We start from the raw sequence: 22,787 nt of genomic DNA, 5'->3' as shown, positions 1-22,787 counted from the left end.
AAAGTAAGCCTTTAACTATCACTGTTATTACAGGGGTGCTTTTCATCATGTAAGGTTGGCCCTGCATTTATTACCACAGTCTGTGTCTGACACCTAAACCCAACACGCCCTATCTTTGCCACACTGACAGGTCGTTTAACAAGTATTAGTTCGTCTAACAGTAGTTTTACTACTGCAAGCAGTGTTCTGCCACCTCATACAACTGCAGCCTACTTTGCACATGTTTAAACTTATTAAGTTTAATATTCATTGCGTCTAATGCATGAACTTTCCTCAGGATCAACAAAGCATCCAATCTAAATGTTTTGACAGTAGCTGCTATGCACTTTCTCCCCAACCCTAACTGTTTAAGTTGTAATTAAGTGTAACCTTATTTGAGTTATTATGCTCTGAGATTACATTGCCTTAAAATCTGCAGTGCTGCAAATTAACTTCAGGTACTGTTCATTTAAAAAAGATCAGCTCCAAGTACTTCAGGTACTGTTCATTAAAAAGTTCAGCTCTAAGTATGTACAGACCAGAGAGACCGGAAGAGGGTTACAAGTTTTATTGTCAAGGCATACATCAGTATACAAAACACATTACCAGACATGTGAACTGACAGCTCAACTGTGCAAACTACAAGTTGTTCCCAGGTGTCGCAAACAATGCAATAAACGTGATCCCTGAACCCAGTTTTTAATTTCTTTAATTTACACTCTTTAAGCTTTGTGCCAGAAGAGGGTTACTTTCTTAGAAAACATCTTTCAGAGTAGCAGCTGAAGTGATGGGAGTGTTTAGTCAACCTCCTCAATGGTTGGGCCGGAGGATCCACCACCAGGAGCTGCACCACCGGCTCCAGGGAAGCCGCCGGGCATGCCCTCTGGCATACCACCGGGCATGCCACCGGCACTCTGGTACAGCTTAGTGATGATGGGGTTGCACACCTTCTCCAGCTCCTTCTGTTGATGCTCATACTCATCCCTTTCGGCAGTCTGTAGAAGAGAAGAAGTTAGTGTTCCGGCCAAATCATGTCACCATGTTAAAGAAATAAAGACTTAAGGACATTTTACCTGGTTCTTGTCCAGCCAGCTGATGACCTCGTTGCACTTTTCCAAAATCTTCTGCTTGTCGTCGTCACTGATCTTGCCAGCAAGCTTTTCATCCTCCACAGTCGACTTCATGTTGAAAGCATACGACTCCAGGCCGTTCTTAGCAGACACCTTGTCACGCTGGACGTCATCTTCAGCCTTGTACTTCTCGGCTTCCTGGACCATGCGTTCAATGTCCTCCTTGCTGAGACGACCTGAGGGGAAAAAAAAGGCAAAGTCAGAAACCGGGACACATTACATTTGAGACTGCTTGAACACTCACTTTGAAAAGAACACTCACCCTTGTCGTTGGTGATGGTGATCTTGTTCTCCTTGCCAGTGCTCTTGTCGACAGCGGAGACATTCATGATGCCGTTGGCGTCAATATCGAATGTCACCTCGATCTGGGGAACACCACGAGGAGCAGGAGGGATGCCCGTCAGCTCAAACTTGCCCAGCAGGTTGTTGTCTCTGGTCATGGCACGCTCACCCTCGTAGACCTGTTAGGAAGTGTGCAGTGTTAGCAGACCGTTTTGACATTTGTGTCTACAGTTTTGTGAAAATCTACTTCGCTCAGACATCCAAGGAAGGTCATGGCCATCTTTGGTCTTGCGACCTCTGGTGGAAACTACGAATGGCAGGAATAAAATTCATCATTGCGAAACTGAGAAAGGTATAACATGACGATGTTCTTACCTGGATGAGCACACCAGGCTGGTTGTCGGAGTAGGTGGTGAAGGTCTGGGTCTGCTTGGTGGGAATGGTGGTGTTACGTTTGATCAGGACGGTCATGACACCTCCAGCGGTCTCGATACCCAGGGACAGAGGGGTGACGTCGAGAAGCAGCAGGTCCTGCACATTCTCAGACTTGTCGCCAGACAGGATGGCTGCCTGGACGGCTGTAAAAATAAGCAAACATTGTTAGACCATAAGCTTAAGTCATGAAACCTGTGCTGCTCTCACTATGCGAGCTACACTGAGCTGCATCCATCTGGCTTAAGACACTTACCAGCTCCATAGGCCACGGCTTCATCTGGATTGATGCTCTTGTTGAGCTCCTTTCCATTGAAGAAATCTTGAAGCAGCTTCTGGATCTTGGGGATACGGGTGGAGCCACCGACCAACACGATGTCATGGATCAGCCCTTTGTCCATCTTGGCGTCACGGAGCGACTTCTCCACGGGGTCCAATGTGCCACGGAAGAGGTCAGCGTTGAGCTCCTCGAAGCGAGCCCTGGTGATTGAGGTGTAGAAGTCAACTCCCTCGTACAGAGAGTCGATTTCAATGCTGGCCTGGGTGCTGGAAGACAGGGTACGCTTCGCCCTCTCACAGGCTGTGCGCAGACGACGGACGGCTCTCTTGTTGTCGCTGATGTCCTTCTTGTATTTGCGCTTGAACTCTGCAATGAAGTGGTTGACCATGCGGTTGTCGAAGTCCTCGCCACCGAGATGAGTATCTCCAGCTGTGGACTTGACCTCAAAGATACCATCCTCGATGGTCAAGATGGACACGTCGAAGGTGCCTCCACCGAGATCAAAGATGAGAACGTTTCTTTCAGACCCAACCTGGAATTAAATCGTCTTTTTAAAAACCATCCTTATTCTCTTGTTTATGTTGGACATCACAGGATTTAAATAGTTATTTACCTTCTTGTCCAAACCATAAGCAATAGCAGCAGCGGTTGGCTCATTGATGATACGCAGAACGTTGAGGCCAGAGATGGTTCCAGCATCCTTAGTGGCCTGACGCTGGGAGTCGTTGAAGTAGGCGGGTACAGTAATTACAGCATTGTTGACAGTCTAAAAGAAATGAGCCCAAAATTAGCACATCTTATATCAGAAGGTGGATTTCAAAGAAAACTTGAGCTAAAATAAAACACTTACTTTTCCGAGGTAGGCTTCAGCAATCTCCTTCATCTTTGTGAGCACCATAGATGAGACCTCCTCTGGGTAGAAGGACTTTGACTCACCCTTGTACTCAACTTGGACCTTGGGGCGGGTGTTGTCGTTGATGACATTAAATGGCCAGTGCTTCATATCTGACTGCACAACTGTGTCGTCAAACCTGCGGCCAATCAGTCGTTTGGCATCTGCAAAATATAATAAATATATCTTAAGAGTGAAGAGAAATATGGTCTGCTGTCAGACGTGGTTTCTAGTCAAATCACTCAGACATCCAAGGAAGGAATTGGGCCATCTTTGGTCTTTCGACCTCTGGTGGAAACTACGAATGGCAGGAAAAGCGTCATCACAGTGAAGTGTAATTTATTTTCAGTCATGTCATCCTTTCCGTTAATGCTTAAGAGCTAAAAATTTATGTTTTATTCAACAGACATGTTGGGTTTCAGCTCTTGTGATTAATTATTCACGTATTGCAGATTTTCTTAACAGGCATGGCAAGAATGACATGACTGAACAGTCTCCACGCTAAAAACTGAATTCTTACCAAAGACTGTGTTGGTGGGGTTCATGGCAACCTGATTCTTGGCTGCATCTCCGATCAGCCTCTCGCTGTCTGTGAAGGCCACGTAGCTGGGTGTGGTCCTGTTGCCCTGGTCGTTGGCGATGATTTCAACTTTGCCATGCTGGAACACACCAACACAGGAGTAGGTGGTCCCGAGATCGATACCGACTGCTGGTCCCTTCGACATGTTTCCTAAAAGAAAGGAGAAGCTAAATCGTCAGTCTTGAATTCAGTGCGACAGTGATGTAGAAATATCAGTCCAGACTACAGCTTTAGTAACAGTCAAGATTTAAAGACATGGCAGCTGAACTAATGTAATTTAACATGATTACTATAATTTTCGGAATATAAGATGCTACTTTACACGCGCTTTGAACCCTGCGGCCTATACAACAGTGCGGCTGATTTATAGATCTTTACTGGCCAATGGGGGGTCATTCTCGAGCAGTAAATGGAAAAGTGAGATGTGGGGAAAGATTAGAAGACGCGAGTTTCGATTTTGATCATGCACCGTCATCATGGAAAACTCCAAGAAATGCATATGATGCAGCTTTTGAGTTAAAGGCAATCGATCTGGCTGTCAAAGAAGGAAATAGAGCTACTGTATGCAATCTTGGCATCCCGTGTTGATGCTGTTCTGCAGATTTTCAGGTAGTTTGGAAAAAAAACTGGTCTTAAATTAAACAAAAATCTGTGTACAGTCTCTGTAAATATCTCATGTTACAACCTGCGGCTTATATTTAAGTGCGACAAAATGTATTTTTTCAAATTTAGCTGGTGCGACTTATGTAAGAAATATTGCAAAGAAAGTGACCATGATACAAATTATTACTGGTCACTACTCTTGCAATAATAGTTGTATCATGGGCACTTTCTTTGCAATATTTCTTACACTATGGTCACTTTACATTACAATATTCTTTATATTATGACACTTTTTATCCTCAGTACTTGCCTGTTTGAAGGTTGATTGTTTTTCGTGTTTATTGTGTAGGTTATTGATATTTCTGTCGGGTTGTTTTTCTAATTCTGTAGTGTACGCTACACTTTCCTCTGCTGCTGTAACAAGTACATTTCCCATGGTGGGATGAATAAAGCATATCTAATTATATTCAGGTGCGCTCAATCCGAAAATTATGGTATTTTTTAATTCTTTAAATTATTTTTTAAAGGGGCATGATATTAGTCAATATGAGAAATATAAGTGTAATTTCCATACCAGTGCTTTTAATATGTAAATAAACAATATAGCTAAGCACGCTGCTTAGAGATCAATGGAGGCTGAAGCATGGCGCTAGTTCCAGTCAGGTGACAATGAGACGTCAAGTTTCCTACGGACAGCTAAATCATTACTTATAAAAAAGAATTAAATACATATAAAACAAAAAACGCTTAGATGTAACTGCAAACGGTGTCCAATGATTTAAAAATCAAGACTTAACAAGCGATAAGGCTTTTATTCTGAAAAGACACAACCGGAAGTGTGTTCCCAACGGCTCGCCTCGCGGAACCGATTGTTCGAGAACATTCTCGAAGGTCTCCCCCACCCCCACCGGGCCCGGTGTCCACCGGCTGCCGTTAGCTGTGATGCTCTCCGTTACATTACAGGTTAATCCGGCTGTTTTGTTAACGTGTACCGTTTCTACTCGGTACCGTTTAAATTTTTTTTTTTTTTTAAAATAAAAACATGAATACGCTTCGAACATCGGAAAATTAACACACAAAATAAACAGCCACCCTCCACAAAGAGCTCTATAAAGATAATTCGTGACTTATTTAAGAAGAACTTACCGAATTGTTGGGCCGAGGATGACTGTTGGGTTTTTTGGAATGGACAACGGCGAGGCTGGCTCGTCCTTGCCGGTAAGAGAAGGGGGAAAGGAGGACGGTCCGTTAGCGGCGCCCCTTTTATATTACCGGCAAAGCGGCCAATCAGACGTCGAGTCTCATGCGCCCTCTCCTCGGCGATCTAACCAATCACACTTCGTACCTTCGCATGACGTCAATAGTCGGATTTCGTAATCGCTGTGAGGAACCGCATGGCGCTTTGTCCGCATGCGGTGGTTTCACTCGAGGTTTTGTGTCTTTTTTCCAGTATTAATGCGCATGAATAGACTATTAAGCGACCTAATACTCTTATTCTATCGGGATTAAGTCTAAATACAGCTCTGTCATGGTTAAATAGGGCGAACTGGGAGGTAGCTACTTGAAAATTCAGACAAGTGCTCGATAGAATATGTATGTTTGCAACCAGGACAGCCTTTTTATTCCCATTGTTGGTGAGCTGACTTACGATCATGCATTTACTTTCACTTTGACAGTGTTTGTACCCTAAAGGCCTGTAATTATCATATTAAAGATGCCCCTTTACATTGATATTTTATTATGTATAGATTGTTCTTTATATTTTTATTCGTATCTTGTCTATTGTCACTGTGTGTAATGCTGCTGCTGCACTGTAATTTCTAAATAAAGTATATCTATCTATCTATCTATCTATCTATCTATCTATCTATCTATCTATCTATCTATCTATAAACATCCACGTTCAGACTGTGTTCTAGCAAAATATAATTTATTGATGCATGTAAACACAAAATATACACAGTCATAGTATTTGTACAGTACAGTATTACATTCTTCACATTCTCTTTTCAAGTGCAGGTACAAAATAAAAATAAAAAGAAGCTTATCAGCAGATGTGTGAGCATGAGAAAGGTGCTGATGATGCTGCTTGACATTATTACACATTGTATTTTTTTTACAGATTGTTACAGCTCCGTCTCCTTTATGCTACATTTGGCTGCCGTGTCAGGCTGAGAGGTCTGCACTTCGTTCATGGTCTCTGCTGTTGCCATCGCAGCCGTGTTTACCACTGATGTTATTGCCGGGGATTCTTCAACGACGTACTGTGTGAATGCCGTGTTGAAGATGCCTGTAAAAAAAGAAGAAAAGGAAAGAATTTGACAGTCAGTGATTCATTGCAGAAACTAGTTAGTCAGCCCTGCTGATGTTGAAAGACAGGCGTGTCACCAGAGACTGTGTTTGAACAGCATAAAGTCGAATTAGTCATACTGAAGCTCTGAGATAAAAGATGGAATTTGTTCATAACTGAGTTAGGTAAGACCGCTTTGAACTTAAATGTAGGAGTCTGAATGTGTGTGTGACTGTGTGTCCTCAGGCTTCCTCATAGAAAAATCTGTTATTTCCTGATTGACAAGTTGGGAAACGTGAGCAAACACATGCCATTTTGAACTGGACTTCCCTGAAACTAAAGAATCTCAAACCTTAGCACAACATTTCCTGTAAAGGATCCATGTTTTACTGTCACTGTAGCTGCGGATCATTACAGTTTCTGCTGGCACTAATGTTTTTCCAGTACATTTCCGCATTACTTCCGGTAAGAAGCCTTTAAAAAAGGAGTGCTGAATCATCTGCCTTACCTCTCCGCCTTTGTCCTTGGGAGTTCTTCTCCTCCTGGCTTGATTTTGATTTACTGCTCTCCTCAGATGGATTCGAGTCTTCGTTCTCTGTAACAATAAAAACTGTCAGATGTTTTCTTTAGATCCTTCAAATAAAAGAAAGTACTTGTGGCTTTGTGATGTAACTACAACCCACCCCCACAGTAAGAAAGTCTTATTTATTTTCACTGTACAGTGCAACATTTTCCAGCTGTGGAAAGGACACTTCTGGGCACACATGACTCAGAAGCCAAAGTAAAACCAGCACAACACATTTACTTCATGACTTTATGACCCTGACTGAAGTTCAAAATAAACCACAGCTTCAGTGTGATGTCGTTGCTTTGATTAGATACCGTGCAGAAAATGTGATTAAGGTCTGCTTACCTCTCTTCCAAGCAAGGTGCGCTCTCCTCAGCTTAATGGCAAAAAATATGACAACCACCAGAAGACAGAATATCAGGAATGTCACCAGGCTGACCAGTAAAGAACCTCCTCCCTTTTTTTTCTGCTTGTTCCGGTCATTAAAGCTTCCTGGAAGTGGACACCATGCTATTTGTTAGTACATATTTCACTATGTGTATAAGACAAGGCGGTATTATCTGGTAATACCAGAGGAAGTGAATCTAGTGTAGGCAGTGTAAACAGTGTGGATTTACCTGTTATGTTTCCCTCCGTGTGGTTATAGGATGTGATCTCTGTTGTCTCAGTGATGGACGTCCAGTCTTTAAGCAAACAGAAGAAGAAAGACACAATCATGAGCACAGGGTAAATGATTTTCTCTATTTTCTGAATGGAACAACTGTAGTTATTCAAAAATGCCACTAGATGGCACCAGACATAGAGAATAACTGCAGGTACACTGGGTGTCTTACCTGTTGTTGCATTGCTGATGGTGTCATTTATCCCCCTGGTTGAGCCAGGTAACTCGGAGGTGCTTGAGTTATCTGCAAAGAATAAAACATTTTGATGAATAAGCTAAACTACAAAATAGATTTATAAAGAAAACTGTGTCTGTATTGCGTGAAGACGAGCAGATGAGCGTCATTTTGAGGAGATGTGTAACTTTTGATGTCTTGTGATTTCAAGTTTAAAAGTCTGCACGTTCAAATATTAAAGCCAAATCTTCGACTATCCTTTCACGTATTTCGGAAAGATCTTCACCTACATCAAACCTCACACTTCCCACCACAGAATTTATGAATACACTCGACAGAGCCGAGTTTCACTCTACAGTCTGAGACATCTGTCACAGGAAACAGATCTGGTGGTATCATATGTGGTAAGAGCTGAACTAAATGCAGTGTGAATAATAATAAAACTATAGCCTACACACAGTTTACAGTTCATCTAATATATTGTACTGTATGCAATGTGTGCAGCATTGTTTGAACTGCATTTAAAGAACGTCTATTGCTGCATAAAGACTTCTACTGTTGCTCGTCTCATCTGATATAGATATAGATAGATATTTTGTCACTCTAGGCTCATGAGGCATGAAAATCATGTACGAATTTAAACAGCTTTGCTCACCACTAGTGCTGAGACGTGAGCTTGTGGATGTGACATTGTTCAGAGGAAATCCAGTGGTTGCTGCGACCGTCTGCGGCTCATTGGAGGAAGACGGCTGACTGGTGGGGGCACTTAAGAACACCGTGGTGCTCTCATGTTTAAACCAGCCAGTTGTCGTTACCTCTGTTGACCCTGGAGGTAGAGTGGTGGGTAAACGGGTCGTGGTTGTGTGTGCTGTGAGAAACAGAGGGGGGGGGATTTACATTAGGCCGGCTAATAAATAAGAAATTCTTTGAAAATCAGTGTGAAACACCAAGCTGACATTTGAAGAAATGCAAATCACACATCTGTTTTTTTCAATTAGATACAGGAAACCAGACAATTTACAAAACACAGAAAGAGGAAATGACATGCTGCTGCTTTTTTTTGTTTTTTTGGTTGGTCAAGTTTCGCAGGCTGCTGCTTTGGACAGTGTCATGGAGCAACTCATGAGAAAAAACCATCCAGTGCTTTCCCTGTTCTGTGACGACACGACTACCCGTATTCACTGTTCCTCAAATATTATTAGTTATGCAGAAGTACTTCAAAGTAAACAAGTTTTGCTTGATACAAGAGTCATTTTTAGCTTTCTACTTCAATATTCGAGACATGCTTTGTGAAATCCATTGTACTCACTGTTTTGTCCAATTTTGACAAAGTCCATCAGAGTATCTGAGTGCAGAGCCGGATGGCGAACAAGGCATGTCACAGTGATTTTGCTCTTCACGGACTGAATGTGTATCAGAGCGTCTGAGACAAATTCCTTGTTTTCATGTGTGACTTGGTAATGAGCTGTGGAATGGGAGAGATTCCATTAGTATAAATTTCTGAGCATCAGAACAATCATAAAATGACACTGACAGAGAGTCTTGATATAAATCCTGATATATATTTTCCAAAAACAGTTTGAAATATGAACCTGTATAAATTTTAAAGGTTATGGATGACATCAGGACTTGAAAAAACCTTTTTCACCCACCATATGTTGGTAACTTATTGTAACTGTGGGAGGCAGCGTCACCAACCAAAGATGAGCCCACTCTGTGGCCCATCAGCTTCAGCTTTTGGTTTTCCGAAACTGAGAATACGGTCGCCTTTTTTTTTTAGTCACGTCATATTTGAATAATTATGTTAAACTGTATGTCAGCTTAATAATTTAAATGTGACGATCTTTAAGTGTAGTTACGCCACTGTCTTTTAAAACGTCAACAGATATCAAGAGTTTATCTTTTTCTGGGTGCATGTTTTGCTGTTTTGTGGGTTGGGGTTATAACTGATTTTCTCAACAGTTCCCATATTATAAAGCTCTGTGAACATTTCTGCTCTGAAGGTTCAGAATCACAAACACAGAGCTCTTTTCTGTGTCTAATCCATGTTATGTTAGCCTCTGTGTCTCTCTAAGGTTCACTTCTTCATTCATCAAGTTTGGTTTTTCAAGTTTGCCAACTTACCGAGAATTTCAGGGCCATGGTCCAGTTTCCAGAAGATCTGCGGAGGATAGCCGTTCCCCTCAGCAGTGCATTTTATGTCAAACCTTCCTTCATGCTTTGTTTTTCTTATTTTGGGAAGCCCTTTAAAATAATCAACACCAGAGTAAATGTTATTACAGTAACATCTAACAACGAGGGTTATAACTTTAACATTTATCTGCAACATTATACTCACCTAACACCATCACCTCCACTCTGTGGTTTATCACGGAATAGTCATACTCATTGCAGGTGTAGACACCTCCATCTTTGAACGTGGCGTCGGAAACACTAACAGTGAATTCAAACTGAGTCAGTTTGACGATACTGTAACGCTTCTCTTTTACACCTTGGTCGACTTTGTCAACTGTGGAGTGAGGGACAATGAAGATGTTTAAAAATCCTGATTCAAAAGATCATCGGACAATTTGTTGGTATGACCATTTGTTGGTATGATCTTCACCTCCACCATGCTTGATGAACATAACATATCCCTCTGTGTTCTTCCATTCAATGGTGTGTTGAACATTTCTTCTTGGACACTTTAAGGTGACTGTCTGACCTTTTTTCACAGTCTCACGCCTCGGCACTGCAAAGGAACCTGCAATCGAACAAAAAAAGGAACATGGATTTCTGTGAAAAGTCTCATTTCATCATCATGCAGTGTGACGATACATGTAACGTTTCATAAAATCACACCAATTCCAGGCAGATGCCCCGTGACTCTTCATAAACACATGAGCAGCTATCTTTGGATTTTCAAAAGGTCAAATAGGGAGAAGTATATTTCCCTCCCTCGCACACAGAGGTGTCCGAAGTTGAAACCGAAGTTTCTCACAGTTGACTCATCCACTCCTCTCTTTACCACCGGCCTGGGAGTGTGTGTGTGTTTGTGGAGGTGGTGTGAAAAATAAGTGTTCGTCGCTTGCAGCTACAAAAGCAGCCCCCCTGTCACACATTTAATGCATTTCAGATGTTAACAGGAAGTAATGTGGTCAGTCCCTACATGGTGAAAGAGAAAGTACCACAGAGAAGAAAATATAAGTATGATGTGAGTTGTTCGAGGGGGCTTCAACTTTCCAATGGGGCAAGAATGATGAGCTGTTTGGAAAATACATTGTGGGGGCATAGTAACACCAGCGGCGAGGGCAGTGGGAATCGAGGTAGGTCAACAACTTTCACATGCGTGGGTTGTGTGAAACACGTAAACTAAACATTAAAATAAATACGTGCGTGGAAACACAGAACATGACATAGATGTGTCATTTTATCCCGAACAGCAACATTTTCATTTAAAGTTCTACTTCGACTCTAGACACTGAACATTTTTATTTTGATTTTTAATGCCCGATTTATAAAGAACAATGTAGTAATGTAAAATATGTGCATCACACAAAGGCATGTAGATGGATACATGCAGTTTATATTCTTACAAACAAAGCATGCATGCATCCAGTGCCTGGATTAAATGTGTCAAATAATGATACATAGATTATAAAGTTAAATAAAAATGGGGAAATTAAAAGAGGATTCAATTCGTCACAGGCACTCATGACTAAAGCAAAGACCTATTTATATAAAAGCACAAATCTAATGTCTCAGAAACAGAGATGAGTTCAGATGACAACGTTTTTTTACTGAAAACAACAGAAACAAGTTGTCAGAAGAATCAGAAGTTTGTGATTTCACCTTAACTTTCCCCAACAAACCATCAGATTCTCAGACATCACTTCACTTCCAGCATCAGATTCAGTCTGTTTTTAATAATAAAGTGCCAGTCAACAAGTATTAAAAGTCCGAAAGAATTACCTTGAATGAGTAACATGAAGACGATGAGCTGCAGCTTCGGTTCCATCTCTGTCACTCTGTCACTCTGCAGTCACACTTGCACTCTGCAGCGTTTCCTCATTTCTTGATCTATTTGTTCTCCACCGAGGGACCTTCCGTGACATCACAGCCCCGTGGTTTCCACTAGGTTTTTAAAGTGATTTTCATGTGATACCAACTGTAGAAAAGTACAGGGTTAATAGTTCATGATTCTTACATATTGCATTAGCTCATGTTTCTAAAACTGAAAGCAGCTATTTAATGAAAAAAGATGACAGGTCTGTTTAGCTACAGCAGAGATAAAGTACAGTTAGTTCAGGTTGGAACATGTTTCAGTGTGTATTAGAGTCTCCTGGTCTCGATTAACTCAACATTTCTTGAACTGCAGGTTGAGGGTCTGTCTTAAATTGTAATGGCTGAGGTTTGGTTTAGTCTGTGGTTACCAGAGCGGAGGTCTATTTTGCAAAAACACCACCTGCGTGAGCTGAAAGGTGGTGAAAACAGAGAGACCTGAAGGTGAAAATAGAAAGTAAAATATTAACTGAGATAGAATTGTTCAAAAAGTATAAAATGTATCTATCTCGCACCCCACAAGGTCGTGTCCTGAGCCCGTTTCTGTTCATCCGTTACACCAATGACTGCACCGGCCCCTCACCTGTCACCACATATATTAAATACTCTGATGACACTGCCATACTTGCACTCCTAAATCACAGTAACTCTGTTTTAAGCTATCAGGACTCATCTGATCTTGATCATCACAGTACTGACATCCACAAACGCTGCCAAAAAAGACTCTAAACTTAAAGCACTTTCTGTTGCCCCCCCAACAAAAGCATAGTCCAACCTGTCCCCCTACCCTCCACCTCTCAGACCTCAACAATAAAGCACACAGGAGTTCTGTACCTTCTGCCATAGTATCTGTCAACAAAGCACCCGGTAACAGCTACGAGATAAGGAGAGATAAATGTGATAAATGTCTTGGATGTCTGTTCTTGTGGTTATGTTGTGGTGTTTCTATGCATCTTTGCATCTATGTATGTTTGAAGCTTTGCACAGACTGTGGCAACAAATTTCCTTGTAAGGACAATAAAGTATCTATCTGTGAATCTGATTTTAGTTGTGCTGCTGGTGTGGCTCTCAAAAAAGAAAGCAAACTCCACTCCGGGATTCCCCTGTAAAACCCTTCTTGGATGTACCAACTGCTGCCCATTTGGACCTGGTCACAAGTCAGAAGGTCATGACACTAAAGTCTGCATAAATTAACATTTTCACAGTATATGATTAACCAGAAACCGGCCAAACATTCAGATAACTTCCAGTTTTAACAGTAAAAAATTCATTTTTGTTATATACCTTTCATAAGGGCATGAAATCAACCTAATTTTTCTTCAACCCTACCCTGTGATGCCCTCTATTACCTTTCAGGTAATGGTGTGATGTAATAGGATAGCGTAGTATTGTCTGCCACAGATCGGATGTCAGCGGTTGGCAGCCATGTTAGGCTGTGGAAACCGGATGCCCCTGTAAAAACACAATGGAGTGACTTCGAGAGTGACCCAGCGTGCGAGACGTGGTAACAGTGACCCTCCCGAGGAGAGTGTTTGGGACAAGTCTCTCTGACATTTAAAATCTAGTTTCTGTCATTAAGTCAATTAATATGATTACACTGGTGAGGTCTATGTTTGTAACAGATGAACAGAACTGCAGCATGTTATGTAATGTTGTTAATGCAGCAGCACTGCAGCCCGTGAAGGCAGAATGAATAATGATGTTTATGTGCTCCTCGTGTTTTGTACCCAAACATCCCACCTACACGTCGAGGAAAGAACCTGGAACCTTCTCCAGATATTTCTGCCTCTAACCTCTCTTCATTCTGAGAGATTGTTTTACAGCTGTCTGGGAATCAGCCAATCAGAGAGAGGACATTGGCCCAAAAAAAAAAAAAAAAAAGGGAGCACGAAGGAGGACTGATCCAGAATGTGCTCGAAGCTCACTGCTGCTCTGAAAGCTGATTGGCTCACGGACCTGTGAGACGCTTGTACAGAAGCAAGAGAGAGGCCAGCCTCCCCTGCCTGTGTTCATCTGTTGGAGGAGAGAGTCAGACTGCAGCCAGGTAAGACGAGGATATCTCTCAATAGGATTATGTCGGCCTTTGCATGTGCAACGACACATTTAAAATGTACTGTCAGGTGCCTGTAGCACTAAATATAGAGTTTAGAGTGACATTATTAATCTCTTGCTTCCTTTCTATAACAGTAATGTCTCTATAATATTCTTTAGGATGATTAAGTATATGAAGGATCCATTTGCAAAAAAGTTGTTGTTGTTTTTTGTGCACGCCAGCGAGGACCAATCAAAACTGGCTATAATATCTATCCTATTTTTATTGTGCACTAAATCAACCAATCAATCAAACTGCTTTATTGATTTCTAAACTATAATCTGTTTCTCTTTGCATGTTTATGTTGCTTACTTCATTCCTGTCGATCACTTTGGATTTAAGGCATTAATCTGCGGTGGCGTTACTTTGAGAAGACTTGGCTCAGGTTGCCAGTCTCAACTGATCCATGCAACTCAGCACAGAGATGTGGGGCAGGCTGTGGATACTGCAGCAGCAGGGCAACTTTTGTTCTGCAGTCACAGGCAGTGGGATCGAGGGGGGTTGGTTTTAAATGCTTATATCTTACCAGATAGACCAGGGGTCAGCAGATTTTAAAGCATGATGCTGCAGAATGCACCGTCCGGCTGCACAAAAATATACTTTATCAAGTGTCGCATGAAACAGGTGTAGAATATATGAGAGTTTCTGACTGATGGGCTTTTGAAGCAGTGGTCCAGACACATTCAGACACTCAGAATATATCGTGTGTCTACAGTCTAAGATGGCTGCCGTCCACTGACATCTGATCCTTGGCACACACTACTACACTACTCGATTACATCACACCACAGTCACTGACGGATGCCATTACATTTAGGGGAAATTTAGGTAGATTTTTCTTCCTTCATGACAAACATACAAACATTTTGCTTCACGTGTTTACTGTTGAAACTGAAAGTGATCCAAATGTTTGCCGGGCTCTCTCATTAATCGTATGCCGGACTAAACCTGAAACACATTATTATATCCAAACATTACCACCCTGATAATTGAGTGTTATTGCCCCCTGCTGGAATAACATCAACCAATGTATTGTTTTACTTCCTCAGAGCAATCATGTCGAAGGGACCAGCAGTCGGTATCGACCTCGGGACCACCTACTCCTGTGTTGGTGTGTTCCAGCATGGCAAAGTTGAAATCATCGCCAACGACCAGGGCAACAGGACCACACCCAGCTACGTGGCCTTCACAGACAGCGAGAGGCTGATCGGAGATGCAGCCAAGAATCAGGTTGCCATGAACCCTACCAACACAGTCTTTGGTAAGATTATAGCAGTCTGAAGTGATATGTCATTAAATAATAATTTACTCCAATGACCGTGTGCTGAATAAATGAATTATCGTGTGTTGCAGATGCTAAACGTTTGATTGGCAGACGATTTGAGGATTCTGTAGTTCAGTCTGACATGAAGCACTGGCCATTTAATGTAATCAGTGATAGTGGACGGCCCAAAGTGGAGGTTGAATACAAAGGTGAAACCAAAAGCTTCTACCCAGAAGAGATCTCCTCCATGGTGCTGATAAAGATGAAAGAGATTGCTGAAGCCTACCTTGGGAAGGTAAGTTTGCAAAATAATAACTATATGACGAGGGACTATCAACAGGACATACTTCAGACTACTCTTTTCTTTTTTTCAGTCTGTGTCGAATGCTGTTATCACAGTACCTGCATACTTTAATGATTCTCAACGTCAAGCAACCAAGGATGCTGGAACCATCTCTGGCCTCAACGTTCTGCGTATCATCAATGAGCCAACCGCTGCTGCTATTGCTTATGGGTTGGACAAGAAGGTAAATAACTATTTAAATCCTGTGATGTCCAACATAAACAAGAGAATAAGGATGGTTTTTAAAAAGACGATTTAATTCCAGGTTGGGTCTGAAAGGAACGTTCTCATCTTTGATCTCGGTGGAGGCACCTTCGACGTGTCCATCTTGACCATCGAGGATGGTATCTTTGAGGTCAAGTCCACAGCTGGAGATACTCATCTTGGTGGTGAGGACTTCGACAACCGCATGGTCAACCACTTCATTGCAGAGTTCAAGCGCAAATACAAGAAGGACATCAGCGACAACAAGAGAGCCGTCCGTCGTCTGCGCACAGCCTGTGAGAGGGCGAAGCGTACCCTGTCTTCCAGCACCCAGGCCAGCATTGAAATCGACTCTCTGTACGAGGGAGTTGACTTCTACACCTCAATCACCAGGGCTCGCTTCGAGGAGCTCAACGCTGACCTCTTCCGTGGCACATTGGACCCCGTGGAGAAGTCGCTCCGTGACGCCAAGATGGACAAGGCCCAGATCCATGACATCGTGTTGGTCGGTGGCTCCACCCGTATCCCCAAGATCCAGAAGCTGCTTCAAGATTTCTTCAATGGAAAGGAGCTCAACAAGAGCATCAATCCAGATGAAGCCGTGGCCTATGGAGCTGGTAAGTGTCTTAAGCCAGATGGATGCAGCTCAGTGTAGCTCGCATAGTGAGAGCAGCACAAGTTTCATGACTTAAGCTTATGGTCTAACAATGTTTGCTTATTTTTACAGCCGTCCAGGCAGCCATCCTGTCTGGTGACAAGTCTGAGAATGTGCAGGACCTGCTGCTTCTCGACGTCACCCCTCTGTCCCTGGGTATCGAGACCGCTGGAGGTGTCATGACCGTCCTGATCAAACGTAACACCACCATTCCCACCAAGCAGACCCAGACCTTCACCACCTACTCCGACAACCAGCCTGGTGTGCTCATCCAGGTAAGAACATCATCATGTTATACCTTTCTCTGTTTCGCAATGATGAATTTTATTCCTGCCATTCGTAGTTTCCACCAGAGGTCGCAAGACCAAAGATGGCCATGACCTTCCTTGGATGTCTGAGCGAAGTAGATTTTCACAAAACTGTAGACACAAATGTCAAAACGGTCTGCTAACACTGCACACTTCCTAACAGGTCTACGAGGGTGAGCGTGCCATGACCAGAGACAACAACCTGCTGGGCAAGTTTGAGCTGACGGGCATCCCTCCTGCTCCTCGTGGTGTTCCCCAGATCGAGGTGACATTCGATATTGACGCCAACGGCATCATGAATGTTTCCGCTGTCGACAAGAGCACCGGCAAGGAGAACAAGATCACCATCACCAACGACAAAGGTGAGTGTTCTTTTCAAAGTGCGTGTTCAAGCAGTCTCAAATGTAATGTGTCCCAGTTTCTGACTTCGCCTTTTTTCCCCCCTCAGGTCGTCTCAGCAAGGAGGACATTGAACGCATGGTCCAGGAAGCCGAGAAGTACAAGGCTGAAGATGACGTCCAGCGTGACAAGGTGTCTGCTAAGAACGGCCTGGAGTCGTATGCTTTCAACATGAAGTCGACTGTGGAGGATGACAAGCTTGCTGGCAAGCTCAGTGACGAGGACAAGCAGAAGATTTTGGAAAAGTGCAACGAGGTCATCAGCTGGCTGGACAAGAACCAGGTGTGAACTGGTGTTGATTAGTTAAAGCAACATAAGTTTGGAGGTATGAACAACATGGGTGTCAATAACGATTTGATTTCTTTGTACCAGACGGCAGAGAGGGACGAATATGAACACCAGCAACAGGAGCTGGAGAAGGTGTGCAACCCCATCATCACCAATCTGTACCAGAGCGCTGGCGGCATGCCCGGCGGGATGCCCGGCGGGATGCCAGGCGGCTTCCCTGGAGCCGGCGGTGCTCCTTCCGGTGGAGGATCCTCTGGACCGACCATCGAGGAAGTTGATTAATCACAATGTCTCGCTTGTTGACAATGAAGACTCCTTTAGTGCTGTGATGATATTAGAAACAAAAGATTGGGCGCGTTCAAAAACGCAGATATATTAGGCCTGAATTTCAGATGTTTAGGGTTCATCTTTGGTTTTTGACAGTTTACATTAATTCACCTTCACTTCACCTGTCTTTCCTCCGACTCTGCCCCTGAGTGAATAGTGTCTGACAAATAAATGACATAAAAACAGGCAATGGGAGAACAAAGTATCTGGTTATTTATAGTAAACATTAGCTGACATTGTTTGCCAGCTCAGAGATTAGTGGCTAATAATAATAATAAAGCACACGGGCGTTGCACTGTGCTCTGTGCTACACAGCATAAAAACCACTGTGGCTCAGCACAAGCCGGAGAAAATGATGAGTGTTTTATTCTGAGCACAGTGCTGCTGCTGTAAGGTCAAAGTAATTATCTGTTTTATTTATTATCGGGTTATTTGTCATTATGTCATTTCCCAGCCGTGTACGATACGTTTGTGTGTGACTGTCAGACGGAGAGACAGAGGATGTCTGTGTTATGTGGTGATCTCTTATTGTTGTGGAGACTAAAACAATGTTTGGCACGCAGCATTTCTCATGTGTTATGTCTCATATTATGATGGAGTCTTTGCCTCATCCTCTCTAAAGCAGGTGTGACATACTGAAATCTGTTTATTGTCATAAACTGCATTAGACAGGTTGATTGTAACTTAACGGAGGTTTGCACCAAAATATACGTTTGCAAACAGTATATTCAATTTCTGTTTTCATTAAAATACATTTTATGTTAAACACAATTTAATTCTAATTAAATGAGGAGCCAGGCACTATGCATATGATCCTGCTCGTTCATATCCAGCACGAACGTTCCCAGAGGCCTCAGATAATGTACGTATGGAGACTGTGAATAAAACTCTGTCTCTGCATTCTGTGTCATGTTCGGGCTCAGTGTTGTTGTAATATATGTAAAATAAAATGACAAAAACCTACGAAGATCGAAATATGACTGCAGCGTTACATTCCTGAGCTTCTGTGGATGGTTTGTATTCACTGACACACAGTTCAGTATTTAAAGTCAAACAACTGATTTCAATTAAGAAAATGTGTTTTCTTGTTGTATCTGTTAAAGGGTACTAGTATTTCACGATGTTTAGAATTATTGAGGTGAAGATTAACTTTATCTGGATAAGTTTGTTGATATAGAAACGAGTTTTCTTTGTTGTCAAAGCAATAACGTTACAAATACGTCATATCTCAGCTGTCCCTGCACTCTGACCTCTCTGAAAACGCAGACAGGAGGTCATCATGTATCAAATTATATTAAATATCGGTCTGAAACTGAAAAGCGTCTGAGTTTTCATCTCATCTGTAGATTTCAGTTTGTTTCGACACATTGCAGAAAGGCAGAAAGTCTAAATACAAAGACAGATCCAGCTAATGAATGAGAGGCCCAGGTTTGACACCACGTCAGCCAGACTGGAGCTCAGTGTGATCAGCTGCTGAGCGTGATGTAAATTACATTTCCACAGGTCATCTGTGGCTGTGAACAAACAGATGATTGTGTGAGGGAGCCACAGACAAACCCATCAGGAACCAGAACCCTGTTTCTCCTGTGCTGGAGCAAACCCTCTGACCCGCTTACATAAATATGATACATGCATAATCTGCAGAAACTGCAGCATTCTGCGTCCCAGTGAAAAGCTGCAGCTCATTCATGGTCCATCACAGAGCCCAGCTCGAGTCCCCGGATGAAAACAAACGTAAAGACTGGATGTATTTGCCCTGCGCCAAAAGACTACAGGACATTTATTGAAACAACATGACAGAAAAAAAAACAATACAACAATTTTGCACGTTTTTGTAGCAGCATTGCGAAACTAAAAAAAAACAACCCCTCCCTTCACAATTGGTCCACAGGCCTTCATCATCCTCATCCTCATCCTGCCTGCCTCCATTTCACAAACAGCGACGGAGCAGTTTATCAATCTGTTCCTCCCGATGAAGCGCGTGGATGGTTTTCATAGAAACAAACAAACAAACAAACAAACAAACAAACGCTCGCGGCCTCCTGTCTGAAAGGTTTATCCAAAAAGAAAAACACTGATATGAAAAAGTGGCTGCAGGCTCCGAGGTGAGCGCTTTGTCCCGGCCGAGTCCGGGCCTGCCGGAGTCTTTTACTTGCTCTTGGCCGGTTTCTCCGTCTTCTTGGGGAGGAGGACAGCCTGGATGTTGGGTAGCACTCCTCCCTGAGCGATGGTCACACCTCCCAGCAGCTTGTTGAGCTCCTCGTCGTTGCGCACAGCCAGCTGGAGGTGCCGGGGGATGATCCTGGTCTTCTTGTTGTCCCTGGCTGCGTTGCCTGCCAGCTCCAGGATCTCAGCGGTCAGATACTCCAACACGGCCGCCAGATAGACCGGAGCCCCGGCGCCGACGCGCTCCGCATAATTTCCTTTGCGCAGTAGCCTGTGGACACGACCCACCGGGAACTGGAGCCCGGCTCGGGAGGAACGGGACTTGGCCTTTGCTCGGGCTTTGCCTCCGGTTTTCCCTCTACCAGACATGATGGGTTAAAAATGTCGTTATTGATCGGGAGGAGACCCTGTGGTACGGAGGATGGACGCGTTTGGACCTTTACGTAATGGAGTTGTGAGAAAAGGAATATAAACCGCAGAACCTTCTGCGATTGGTCCACTGGAGCCGAGACGCACGGACCAATAGCGCGGCGCGTCCTGCGCTAATGCCTGTCCTCTGGTGAAAGATGCTCCAATCACGGAGCGGTAACGGCACACTCTCATTTGCACAGCCATGTTATAAAGCAGGGCCCGGCCATGGGGCGGTATCCTGACCCAGTGTTCCCTCCTGCCGTCAAACTGACGCCACACACACGAGAAAATGCCTGATCCTGCAAAATCAGCCCCTGCGCCAAAGAAGGGCTCCAAAAAGGCCGTCACCAAAACCCAAAAGAAAGGAGACAAAAAGCGCCGCAAGACCAGGAAAGAAAGCTACGCCATCTATGTGTACAAGGTGCTGAAGCAGGTGCACCCAGACACGGGGATCTCCTCCAAGGCCATGGGCATTATGAACTCGTTTGTCAACGACATCTTCGAGCGCATCGCCGGGGAAGCGTCGCGCCTGGCGCACTACAACAAGAGATCCACCATCACCTCCAGGGAGATCCAGACCGCCGTGCGTCTGCTCCTGCCCGGCGAGCTGGCCAAGCACGCCGTGTCCGAGGGCACCAAGGCCGTGACCAAGTACACCAGCTCGAAATAAGAGACGTACAGACACGAAGGGGGGGAAGGCACAAGTCACCAAATCACCACCGAGACGCTGCGTGAACCCCCTTCACCGTGTCGGCTGGTTACTGAACCCAAACTGCGTCTGTGATGTTTGCGCCGTGGTGGAGAGGATGAATGTTGGATTCACTGGAACTGAAGCCTGCCATTTTGTTTTAACCTGGAGCTGTGTCACGTTTTTAACAAGTCATTAAAATAAAAAGTCAGAACCAGTGTAAGTCTGTGCTCTGCAGGCTCCGTTTGCTTTGCGCCATTGTGATACTGATTTGTTACATATGCACCTTAACAGACTCTAACTGTATGTGATGGCACAGTCAGATGTTGTGAGATTAAAGCTGTGACTTCTGCCTGAGTTTGGCTTCTACCTGTAGGCCACACACACACACACACACACACACACACACACACACTGGGGTTATTGTCGGGCATGTACTTCTAACTGGACTGCCAATTAAACTCCAAACAATGTGGTTGTGTGGAGGATCTGCACTGTAAATATCTTTAAATTAAATATTTCTGGAATTAAATGTCTCATTACTCCTAATTTTTTTTATTACAACTGTAAGAAGTATTGTATAGTAAAAATACTGCATTCAAAATGTTGTAAAAGTTTGAAAGTGTCAGTGAAATGGATGTAATGAATCACAAAGTGTCATAAAGCAGAACACACCTGTTCAGTTTGCTTCAGGCTCTACACCTGCAGTGTCATATTTTACAAAGTTGCTCATTGTTTTGTAGCTTATTTAAACTGTAAATTCAAAGCTGTCAGATCAACGTAGAGGAGCATGAAGCTCAATGATTCCCTTTGAAATGTAGAGAAATAAAAGTATATAGTATGTTTGTAAAATGATACAACAGGTGTTTAAGAAGTTGTGATACCTGGAACATCTCAACATGAATGAAGCTGTCAGCAGGTTGGTGACATGACCAGGTGTGAAAAGATCATCCAGAGTGTTTGTGGAGTAAAGCTGAGGAGCGGTTCAGACCTTCAGGCTCTCGCGTGGCACGTTTCCAATTCAACACGAGGTTTCAAGGTTCTGCACATTTTAACAGCATGAGAACTTTTTTAGAAACAACTTCCCACCAGACGTTTTTTTACATGTCGGAGTAAGAAAAGAAAATGTGTGTGTGTGTGTTTAAGTCACTAATGCCGTAAACTCAACACTCAGCTGCAAAGTGAAAAACATCAAGCATGAAAACAGAAAGTTCAGCACATTTCCATCCAAAGTATGACATGATAAAGATTGTGGACAGTAGACCTGCACGGGGTGGAATATTGATGAGCGTCTAATGAAGTTCTGAAGGTCCAAATACTAAAGAAGCTCCATGAAATCACACATTTTAGAATAAATAAACCCGGGAAACAATCAGCGAACTGATGAAACATGAACCAGAAGTGACACGAGAAGAGAAAGGAACATAAAAACATAAAAACATAAAGTCATAAAGTCAAAGTGCAGTAAAACCCTCAAACACATCTGCACATATCAGGGAAATGATGCGAGAACTGAAGCTTAAAGAGATTAGCAGTTTAATAATGAGGCTCAGTGAGTCTGATAGAAGCTTTGAAGATTATTTTAACAGATTACAGATGACTTTTGAAGTGCTGCTAATAATAATCCACTGAGTTAGAGCTCAAGGCGCACACGGTGAACACCCTGATCCAATGCACCCACAGTCTGACAGGAGCAGGTGGTGTTAGGGCCTTGCTCAAAGGCGCCTGA

At 43.2% G+C, this 22,787-nt stretch overlaps 5 protein-coding genes and 3 non-coding genes across 9 annotated transcripts; 3 read left to right on the top strand and 5 right to left on the bottom strand.

Annotated features, from left to right (window-relative positions):
* Positions 1 to 532: 532 nt before the first annotated feature.
* LOC104935119 (heat shock cognate 70 kDa protein) lies at positions 533 to 5,473 on the bottom strand. Its single transcript, XM_027273364.1, has 9 exons — positions 5,325 to 5,473; positions 3,516 to 3,725; positions 2,954 to 3,159; positions 2,717 to 2,869; positions 2,080 to 2,635; positions 1,767 to 1,969; positions 1,372 to 1,570; positions 1,053 to 1,285; positions 533 to 974 (listed from the first exon to the last, which is right to left on the bottom strand). Exons 2-9 carry the CDS (start codon positions 3,718 to 3,720, stop codon positions 777 to 779), a joined length of 1,953 nt encoding a protein of 650 aa, XP_027129165.1. The 5' UTR covers positions 3,721 to 3,725; positions 5,325 to 5,473; the 3' UTR covers positions 533 to 776.
* On the bottom strand, positions 1,640 to 1,732 carry LOC113744436 (small nucleolar RNA SNORD14). Its single transcript, XR_003461527.1, has one exon. It is a non-coding gene; the product is annotated as a small nucleolar RNA SNORD14 (small nucleolar RNA).
* On the bottom strand, positions 3,234 to 3,326 carry LOC113744437 (small nucleolar RNA SNORD14). Its single transcript, XR_003461528.1, has one exon. It is a non-coding gene; the product is annotated as a small nucleolar RNA SNORD14 (small nucleolar RNA).
* Positions 5,474 to 6,091: 618 nt separating the features above from the next.
* Positions 6,092 to 11,948, bottom strand: crtam (cytotoxic and regulatory T cell molecule). Of its 2 annotated transcripts, none has more exons than XM_019279503.2 (11): positions 11,824 to 11,948; positions 10,478 to 10,615; positions 10,211 to 10,381; positions 9,997 to 10,116; positions 9,182 to 9,337; positions 8,528 to 8,740; positions 7,870 to 7,941; positions 7,654 to 7,719; positions 7,382 to 7,528; positions 6,977 to 7,078; positions 6,092 to 6,468 (listed from the first exon to the last, which is right to left on the bottom strand). In XM_019279503.2, the coding sequence occupies exons 1-11, from the start codon at positions 11,867 to 11,869 to the stop codon at positions 6,305 to 6,307; spliced, it is 1,395 nt and encodes a 464-aa protein (XP_019135048.2). In that variant the 5' UTR covers positions 11,870 to 11,948; the 3' UTR covers positions 6,092 to 6,304. The 2 variants fall into 2 exon arrangements, with proteins under 2 accessions (XP_019135048.2, XP_010749212.3); XM_010750910.3 differs by having other exon boundaries at positions 6,977 to 7,063.
* A 3,106-nt stretch (positions 11,949 to 15,054) lies between these two features.
* On the top strand, positions 15,055 to 17,763 carry LOC104935111 (heat shock cognate 70 kDa protein). The gene is made up of 8 exons (XM_027273365.1): positions 15,055 to 15,266; positions 15,359 to 15,564; positions 15,644 to 15,796; positions 15,878 to 16,433; positions 16,544 to 16,746; positions 16,943 to 17,141; positions 17,228 to 17,460; positions 17,551 to 17,763. Exons 1-8 carry the CDS (start codon positions 15,062 to 15,064, stop codon positions 17,746 to 17,748), a joined length of 1,953 nt encoding a protein of 650 aa, XP_027129166.1. The 5' UTR covers positions 15,055 to 15,061; the 3' UTR covers positions 17,749 to 17,763.
* On the top strand, positions 16,781 to 16,873 carry LOC113744435 (small nucleolar RNA SNORD14). The gene has a single exon (XR_003461526.1). It is a non-coding gene; the product is annotated as a small nucleolar RNA SNORD14 (small nucleolar RNA).
* A 1,780-nt stretch (positions 17,764 to 19,543) lies between the features above and the next one.
* h2ax1 (H2A.X variant histone family member 1) lies at positions 19,544 to 20,422 on the bottom strand. The gene has a single exon (XM_010750912.3). It carries the CDS (start codon positions 20,326 to 20,328, stop codon positions 19,942 to 19,944), a length of 387 nt encoding a protein of 128 aa, XP_010749214.1. The 5' UTR covers positions 20,329 to 20,422; the 3' UTR covers positions 19,544 to 19,941.
* A 102-nt stretch (positions 20,423 to 20,524) lies between these two features.
* hist2h2l (histone 2, H2, like) lies at positions 20,525 to 21,415 on the top strand. The gene has a single exon (XM_010750913.3). The coding sequence runs from the start codon at positions 20,660 to 20,662 to the stop codon at positions 21,038 to 21,040; it is 381 nt and encodes a 126-aa protein (XP_010749215.1). The 5' UTR covers positions 20,525 to 20,659; the 3' UTR covers positions 21,041 to 21,415.
* Positions 21,416 to 22,787: the final 1,372 nt, after the last annotated feature.

The sequence above is a fragment of the Larimichthys crocea genome, chromosome XXII (assembly GCF_000972845.2).
Source record: "Larimichthys crocea isolate SSNF chromosome XXII, L_crocea_2.0, whole genome shotgun sequence".
Taxonomy (NCBI): domain Eukaryota; kingdom Metazoa; phylum Chordata; class Actinopteri; family Sciaenidae; genus Larimichthys; species Larimichthys crocea.
The sequence above is the reverse complement of the archived record's forward strand: the minus strand, read 5'-3'. Positions and strand labels throughout refer to the sequence as shown.